Genomic DNA, 9,811 nt, shown 5'->3' on the forward strand with positions numbered 1-9,811 from the left:
GGCATCGGCACTGTCAGAATTGTTACTGCACCTCAGCATGACACATGGCAGTGACTGTCACTGTTACGTTGCTCGCGTCCATCTGAATAGCGGCGTAGGCACCCAGTATACAATAGAACGTACAGATGAGGAAGTGGGCAGTTCCCCATAGCCACGGATACACACCCTTTAACACTGTGTCAGTCCTGATCTTAAACAGCAGTGGGAAAAAAAGCATTCTGATTGTGGATCAGTGGCTATGGGCAACATGAACCTTACTGTGAAAGCCAAGTGAAAGTCAGGAACTGAATGTCCTCTGGCTGCGACCTTTCACCTCTGAGCCCACGTCCTGTCCAGTCTTCAGTCGGCATAGAGGATGAACCCTGAGAAGGTGCTATATTTGTTGCTGTTGCCCCCGTGAGCTTTGCCCCCATCCAGTTTTATGAAAACCTCATCGCCTGCATCCAAATGAAGGATGACACTGTTGCTGGCATAGTCATAACTCTGGTCCTGGTCTTGGGCGATGGCGCTGGCTCTGACCTGGAATCCCACACACACACACACACACACAGAAAGAGAGGAAGTGAAGAAATTCCACAGTGAAATACCACTGAACAGTTGTTTATAATTTATTACTTTTTTTTTACATGAATAGTACATAATATTATCATCATCAAACGGAAATCGTCATTTTAAGATAACTTCCTGTTTCGTCAGCCGACATTTGACGACATCTTTACACAATACAAGTCTTATTTTAGGAAAGGGATGTTTGCGGGCTGAATTTAAGAGTTTGACTTTGTGTAAGTGTGTACCCTGTGGTGAAGATCTTGTTTTTCCCTCTCATGACTCAACTCAAAGGGTCAGGCTTGAGTCAGTCTGCCTCCGAGGAAGGATGGCAGTGCATCCTAACCCCTTGCCTTATGTTCTCTGGGTGGGGGCACTAAAAAATGCTGTATTTTTCTAACCACAAGTGTCATCGTGTCAACACAGGCTAATTACTGAGGGTGTTAGATGTGGAGCATAACACCCAAATCTCTTTTGCATGTCTGCATAAAAAAGTGAAATTAGTTGGGAGTTACTGTGCATGTGCAGTTAGCCACCACTGGAGGATATATCCCCTGTAAGCTTTTGCTAATGTATGATAATCTGGGTTGCCAGGTTGGCTGATACGCTATGCGACTTCCTCGGACCAAGCATAAAAGTGTAATCCCTGCTCCAGCCAGATTGTGCAGACGACAGGTTCTGGGCTAAAGCAGAACCAGAATAGGAACGAGGAGTTCCTAATTAGTGGCAATGGAGTATGGAAGTGTAGGGTCACGGGCCGCGGGGTCTGAGAGGAGAGATGACAGCACGATGATGGATTTCTGAGACATGAGGACAATGCAGCCTAAAGTCCCATCACTCCCTGTGTCCAGCCTAAGCTCCACTACAGCAACATCATGTCCACTGCTAACAAATAAACACTGACGGACATTTTTAATTTGCATTAACATGCCACCCCTCCTTTATGTTGTTAATGTGAAAAATGTCTAACTTGTTCAGACTTTAGTAGACAAAGTTTCTCCCTCTGGACCACATAAGTACATAATAATGATCACCTTGTCTTTGCCTGTCAGGTTCCTGTTTAATGGGCAACCATGTCATTCTATTATTATAGGCAGCATTTATTTCTCTGCATCTTTTTTCCTCTACGCTTTTATATTACTTTCGTTCCCCTTTATTTTTGATTGGAGATAATTTAGTTATTTGTCCTCATGCAGGTCATTTAATCAGCTGTTATTTAGTTTCCTTGCGTGGTTGCTTGAAGCCAGCTTCACATGACTTGCCTTTCTTCTTAGCTGGTCCTCATTAAACAGATATTGTATTTGGTTAGTGTGTGTTCAAGTGTCGCTTGAACCTTTGTGTGTGAACATATATTCAGATGTGGTGAAATGTTTCATGATTTTTCTGAGGAATAATTGCACGTTAAATGGAAACTACTTGTTACTCCCCCCCCACCACCACCACTGTTCATTAGATATCCCGGAGCTTGTAGTTGCTGAAGACAAAAGGTCAGTTGTTGCTTTAAAAACTGAACTTCATCTTGGGTGTTTGCGCAGTATCCACACTGGCAGTGCCTGCTAAAGAGAGCAGACAGAGGCAGAGATTAAGAGCTGGGGGAGGCAGCTTAAGGAAGTCTCTACAAAGCAATAGTCACCCAACAGGTGAGTCATTGTGATTAAAATATCTAGCTGCAGTTCTTACACACAGGGTCTCCAATAAATACATGTTTTTTCTCCTTTCTTTTAAACTTGCTTTAAACTAAGAAGATTATGTTTATAACTATTATAATAGTTTTTTGTTTTGTTTTGTTTTGTTTTTTTACATTTTTGTTTATCTTGAATCTTTGCGGTGAGAGGTGAAATACCTATCAGGGAAGATTGTTTAATCTGATTTGAAGTGCGGATATCAGGATCACATATGGAGAAGGTGGGGTGCCCTCTTTTAATTTAGCCACTGGCCCTTGAAATGTCTGAGTGCATCCTTGCTTGTGACACTCAAAAATACAAAAATACATGAGCATGTATGAATCTACAACCTACTGCCATCAGTAAGATAACTTTGCAATAAATACAACATGTGTGAAGTTTAACCTGGCCATTTGTGTTTAAGATAGATTTAAGGAGTTGGAGTTGTTATCTTTGATTACATTTGGTTCCTTAGGCACAACATAACATAACATTACAGTGTAAAATACAGTCAAATGTGTTTACTGTGATTGTATCTTGAGTACACACCATGTGGTCTACCTGGCAAAAATAATCTGGTGAAGCTCTGGTCACAGAGTTTAAAGTTAACTTCTATGAAACAGTCTTAATATTAATAAAACATAGCCATTATCTTCACAAATGTGATAATTGTTGTGTGCCTATTGTACCCCACTGCATTATAATGTACAGGTGTTTGGGTACTTGTGTCTGTGCCCTGTAGCCTGCAGCAATCTGTCTGAGATGTTTGCAGGAAAATGTCAAGGCTCAGATTAACATGGTGTTTGATCAGTGTCATCACCTGGGGCTTTAAAGACATTACAGAATTATCCATGAATATAGCAAATATCATGATTCGATATTGAAACACCCAGGCCTGACAGGCAGTCTGATAACGCATACTAGCACATCATGGTTCCATGAAGTTTGTTGTATTTCAAAGGGCACCAGCTTTGAACTAGCCGCAACCCCAGGCTGTGTTTTGATGTGTGCAGAGCTGAGATAGCACTGCTCTCCTTGCACTCACTTCAACGTGTACATCATCGGATGTGTAATATGCACAGATACACAATCTGGCAGCGTGCCACAGTGCATTGTTATCGTACTTGACTATAACACCAGACCAAGTCGGACCTAAAATCACCGCACACATGAATGCATGACTACTCAATTTAGACTGCCAGCACACTGGTTACACTGTTCCCTGAGCATTTTGATGTGGGTTCATCCCAGTGTATGATTCAGGATTCAGGATTCATAACTCAAGATGTCAGCGTGCAGATCATTTTGTACTATTTGTACTTTTAGATTCTGTTTTTTTCTACAATTTGTTAAATTCAACATGAAATCCTGAAACATAAGTAAGTGTCTCAAGAGTTAAAAGTGTTACCCACCAGACCGTTCTTGATCAGGTCAGCCCACATGCTGGTGCCATCTCCTCCCCTCATCAGCACATTGTAGATGAAAAAGTAGGTACCAGGGATCTTACATGTGAATTTGCCCGTTGCGCCCTCGTAGTTACCCCCAATGTTAGTCACGACGTCATCAAACCGCAGAATATCGTAACCTTCTTGGGGGTTTCGTAGTCCTGCATAAAACGCTACCCGAGGCGTGGTGTTGTAGGTGGTTGTGCTAACTGCCCCTTTACCTCCTAAACCTAATATCCCCGTCCGCACTATGTCCACACCATCTCCCGGTGGTCCCTTTGGTCCCGGTGGTCCCGGCTCTCCAGGTGGTCCCGGGGGTCCGGGCTTTCCAGGACGTCCCGGTTTGCCTTGTGGGCCGTGAGCGCTGTAGGTGGGCAGTGGCGGACCAACGCTGTGATCGCCCGGATTTGCCTCGTCATCAACCTGTAGGCCCGTGGTCGCTGGGTCTGTGCCCACGTGCACGCCCGTGCCCGTCGTGCCCGTGCTGGGAAAGGGGTCACAGACCATGCGGCATGTCCCCAGCATCTCGTAGTGGCTTGCGCTGTCATCTACGCCACCCGTGCCAACAGAGCTGACCAGCACAGGGATGAGGACCACCAGAACTAGGACCAGCATGACCCCCACAGCAGCTGCCACCAGGGTCTTTCGCCCGATGCTCAGCCGGGGAAGGGGCTGCGCTGCCAGCGTGGAACTCTCCGGGGTGGAAATGGTGACTGTGGGGAGTGCGTCCACCCGGCAAAACGCAGAGTCGATGTGGATCTCCTCCGATGGTGGAGATGGTGCCCAGGGAGAGCTGGTATGAGTGTGTGAGTGAGTGACAGAGCCGTGTAGGAGTAAGAGAGAGGGAGTGGAGCAAGGGACCGAAGTGATCAAAAGGAGAGAGAGGTTGAGAGAGTGAGGAGAGAGAGTGAGTGGAGAGGAGAGGGGAGAGAGTAAGACAGCTTGAGAGAGAGAGAAAAAAAAAGAAAAGAAGCAAGGGGAGGAGAGAGTGAGCAACATACACTCACTAACCATCTGAGTCAGGGCTGAGGAGGGCACTCTCCTAATCACAGATGTGAAAAGCCAGAGAAGGCAAAAAGAGGGAGCGCGATATAGAGCACAGAGAACAAATTCATTTATGTTAATTGGATGATAAAAGATTTTATAAAAATGCGAAAAAGATCTGAGGGAAGTTTGCTTGGGTTAGAGGGATTTAAATTTTAGGGAAACACCACATATCTACTCCCACTGAAACATACAATACACACTCCATTCTTGCGTTCACTGCAGTTTCAATTAGTTAAAATGGTTGATACTGATCAACATCAACAATATTTCATTCTGAGTAACACGTGAAGATCCTCATTTGAGAGGTGTAGTAGTCAGCAGCCAGATAAAGATGTAGGTAGAGATTTAGATATGGATAACATAAAGTATAGTTTTATGTGAGGCAGTGACACTGAAGGTCAGAATGTGTAAATTTGTCTTTATCTGCCTCTCTCTGTGTGTGTGTGAATGAATAGCGGGAGCTCTTGCATATTGGAATGGTTCCAGACATCTGTGGTCAGTCAAGCTGTGACCTTCACCAAATGGACTAACTTTTAAAGGTGCATTTCAGACTTTTGTTGTAGCCTACTACATTGATTTTATGTTAACAATTGACAAGAGTTTTCCTCTGGAACTCAAGTACTAAGACCTCGCATTGGTCATACAAGTGTCACAAGTGGTCCGGCAATGAAACAGATCAAGAGCTGTGTTGATTTTAACAGCATTTTTGGGTTGTTAAAGTGGCAAAAACACAAGTATCTAATGGTATTATGAACATGTAAAGTAGTAACCAATTGATTTAGAGAGGAACTATGCAAGATTTTTACCTTAATTAAACAGCTTTGGAGTAATTGTGATGGTTAAATGACTTGTTATGGAGAGAATGGAGGCTCTCTGCTTTACACCTTTAGGGTATCTAGGTGTGGTCAATGATGAATTGAGAGCGAGCTCTCTTTTTCAATGGCGCCCTGATTACATTACCCACCTCGGTAGACATCACTCCACAGATTGCCTTCTTGCCAGCTCCAGTAGAAACACATGCACATGGCCAGGGAGGGAGGGAGGAGGGTTAGCGGTGAGTTTTTACGACAGTGAAAATATGCACTCCGAAACTATAGGGGGAGCTCTGTAGAGGGAAAAAAGCGACCAAACAGCGAAAAAGCAACCGACTTGCATAGTTGCAAAGACTTGCAAAAACAAGGTGTAGCCTATTATTGCCCTAAAAAGTAGATGACATGAACATCCAGCACACATGGAGCAACACTGGCGTTCATCTTGAATCATAGATATAAAATGTAAATGTAAGCGATTGTCATTTCATGCGGAACTAAGCCAAAAAAAAAAAAAAAAAAACGAGCCACAAATATTAGCTGACAATGGTATTGCTGTAGTTGTTCAACAGCAATGCTGACAGTTAGCCAGCTCTAGCAACATTTGCAGTGTTAGCAACATTTGCTGAACAAACAACAAACAAAGGTCAGCTAATGTCATCATGTCTACTGCAGCTGGTCATTAATGAAAACAGACATGTAACATACTCAACAAGTTACTCACACGTCTGTCCTGGTAAAGCTGGACCAGTATTTGCTGCACAGTTGGTTGGAGGGAAAGAAATTCAGCTGTGGACTTCATTTTTCGCAAAGGTATTCGCATGCAGCCATTAGGACACTGACAAGAGTTGGTAAAACTTTTTGGACACTTATACAGTTGACTTCCTGTTTGGGATTTGACCCCGTGACCTCATGATGGGTTGTCAGGGCTGAAAAAGTGGCTTCCCCAGAGGAGGAAATGATTTGGCTGCAGCTTTCATCTAAACACTGTGTTAACGACTGTAGCCTACTACCGTGCCAAATCACAAGGCACCAGTCTCTCTGTGTTTATCAAAGAGGGCAGGACCAACATTAACACGAAGGACTCGCATGCACACATACATGGCGCACAAGTGCTTTCACTAACATATTTGCGTTATCAGACTGGCAAACTGCTCACTGCACCATTACGTCTTTACATAGATGGAAGTAATTTGATGCCGTATTAATGTTTAAAAAACGAATTTACAGAACCTTTAGCTCTGGTCTGAGGTGACTTTATTTACCAGTCGGTACTTGGAAAGTAATATTTTGCGAAACCAATGCAAATACCTAAAAGTCACTATGGCTGGGGATTTTTCACTACACTTTCACTCAGTTATTTAAACAATTGTTAAAGGAATAGTTCACCAAAAAATAAACATTTGTCATTATTGACTCACTATCATGCTGATGAATACTCTGGAGTAGTTTTTTATTCCTCAAAGTGCATCTGGAGATCCGGGAGGGGGGTTCGTAGTCCAACGAAATCCTTATACGGTCGGATATATTTTGGACATTACCATGTAATGTCTTTCCAGGATGTTTCAGAGTTCGGCTATCTGAGGTGAGTGACTAAATGCAAAAACACAAAGTTTATACTGTTTATACTGTACACTACAGTATATGAGTTCAGTGGTGTCTTGTATTGATTCGAGTCATGTACCATAGATATTTGATTGTTTTTTGAGTGTTTGTTGTGGTTGAAAGTATTGCCCCCATAGGTTACCGTTGTCGCTATCCCTAGCGCTGGTAGCCATGGTGTAACTCCGGTTTGCCTGCATCAATTTTAGTCGCGTTTTCTGCTCCCCCCAACACTGGGTGACCATCAGGAAAACGATTTAGGGGTCAAAAATGGCTGGAATTCTCCTTTAAATGTCATCACAAGATATAATGGTGAGCTTGGGTTTACAATAAGGTGGCCCTGGAACTGACAAAATTTGACAGATTGCAGTTGCTATAAATATCATTAATTACACCTGTGCTTTACCTCCCATGATACATCAAAGTGTCAGCTATGAAAAATGCCGATTAAAATATCACCTTCAACGACTCCGCAGTGACAGCAGATGGTCTAAGAAATTATGTGAAATTTATAAATACATACAGTCGCAAGATTAGCCAAGACACACTTTACTTACTTTTTTTTCTCCTCTACCTGACTTGGCCAACTTCCTTGTTAATTTCATGCATTATAGAAGTTCCAATTACTCATGTCTTAATATAGTGGAGCTCACATGCTCTAGTAGCTCAAGCAGACAACTGGAGTTGACATAACAGCCTTACGCCTTTCACATCAAACTTTGAGCAATAAAGCAGCTTCTTGTAAACAGTCATTGCTCTGCCAAGTGCTGTGCTACTGCTGCTAACTCTGCTGCAGACACTGAATGAAATGTTTGCTAAAAACAGATTTGGCAGAGGATTTGTCTCTCCTAATGCCGACAGAGTTGGACCAGGCAACACGTCCTCTGAGACGTCAAAGACTACTGTTTCACACTCAAGGTAAGTATTTGTTGCTTAAGCCAACATAGATGCTGTGGGGGTTAATGTCCATGTTTGTGTCCTCAGCAGCATTAAGTGTGTTATTTGACTGCTGAGGTTTCTGGCTGTTGTTGCTGCTGGGTTGTTCCTCCACTGAACTGCATGTGGCCAATGACATGGTCTTCTGCTTGTTGATCATTTCTGCTCCATCGCTGTAGTCATGCCACTATGCGCTATATTTACCGGAGTATAAAATATTTCTTTAAGTGGAGGAGATTATTTTGACATTGGTTGTTGTCTGGTATGTGCATGATGCTTTTTTTTTTCATGTGCTTTGCTTGCATATAGCTTTGACATATTAAAACATGTATTATGTACAATATTATATGTTTTGCACATGTTTTAGGTTGATGCCTTTGGGACTTTCTGTCCTGCTGGTTTATTACAAGCTATCACCACATAGGGTTATATTGTATTGACGACAGTTTTTCTTGGTATATTGGTTGTTTAACATCAATTTTACATATTAAAATTTTCTCTACATACAACTTTTCATCTAACAGTAATTTTACCACCAAAAAGCAGAAGCAGCTTGTTTAGGCCATTTTTTTTCTCGTATTTATTCACTGTCTCTGGCAAAAAACAAACAAAAAACATATTGTCTCAGTAGGTTCTGTGTACTAATTTGCCAACATTGCCCACCATGGCAGCACACCCAGATATTATTTACCTGACATAAACAGTGTTTGAAAATCTCTGTTGGTGAGTAAATTTATATTGTTTGATCATGTCACCTGACAACACTTGAACCCGGCTCTGCTGAGTGTTGGATTTATGTGCTCTCCTAATATCCTTGTTTACACACATCTGCTGGGCTCCTGTTCAACTGTTTATGCGCTGCTTCACTCAGCTGCACTTAGTGCCAACCTCAATATACTAGTCTAATGGTGATCTGCTGTTTATTAATGCTGCAGCATGACATTACATAAGCAATACCTGCTCCAAACAATATACTTTATATTATTATTTATTATTCATGCTATTATTACAAAGTGTATCTCAATAGCTGGGTTGTATTAGCATGCTGTTGTATATCAGGTGGAACGCTCATATCACTCTAGATATTTAAGACTGTTAATCCTCTGCAGTGGTTGTTTTGTTAAAGACTGCCCGCATGGTGGCTGGTGCCCTCATATATGTTGCATAATAACTGGTGTTGGGCTGAATGCAGTTTAGATGTTGACATTTTTACTGAGCCTCACTTGCTGTGTAATGATCCCAAAGCTGTAACACTGATCAGTTCAGTACATATTCTGTAATAACAAAAATGAGATGGCTGAATGAACTCACACTTGTCCAAACTCAGGCTCTGTTTGATTCCACAGCAATTTGCCAGCTCTTTGTTCGACACTAAACTGAGTTAATGTACTAGAGAGTACACCCAGAACTACACAGAATATGTTCAGTCATTTGTGAATCTATGAAAGAATTACCACAAAAATGACAGATTTTTAAAAAATGTATGCTACTCAACCAAGCAAGCGAGTTCTTTGTTGGGTTCATTGTTCCAGATGTCTGTTGTGAAGAAGGGTACTGTTCAAAATTCTGCACAAAATCCTACATTTACATAGATACTGAATGTCTAATGCTGGAATATAAAACAGGTTTATTAAAGGATGTAAAACTTTGAAGAATCTTAAAGTTAATACAACAGTGTGTTGGAGCCCAGTGTTTTATAAGGACATACTAAAACCACAGAGGTATGTTCATTATACAATATGTTCATCTATTGGCTATACAC

General features: G+C 42.0%; 1 protein-coding gene across 1 annotated transcript; it reads right to left on the reverse strand.

Annotated features, from left to right (window-relative positions):
* Positions 1–339: 339 nt before the first annotated feature.
* Positions 340–4,360, reverse strand: LOC311002450 (C1q-related factor-like; the record flags this gene model as incomplete). The annotated part of the gene is made up of 2 exons (XM_083993832.1): positions 3,623–4,360; positions 340–519 (listed from the first exon to the last, which is right to left on the reverse strand). Exons 1-2 carry the CDS (start codon positions 4,268–4,270, stop codon positions 340–342), a joined length of 828 nt encoding a protein of 275 aa, XP_083849958.1. The 5' UTR covers positions 4,271–4,360.
* Positions 4,361–9,811: the final 5,451 nt, after the last annotated feature.

This window comes from Trachurus trachurus, assembly GCF_905171665.1.
Source record: "Trachurus trachurus genome assembly, chromosome: 19".
Taxonomy (NCBI): Eukaryota; Metazoa; Chordata; class Actinopteri; order Carangiformes; family Carangidae; genus Trachurus; species Trachurus trachurus.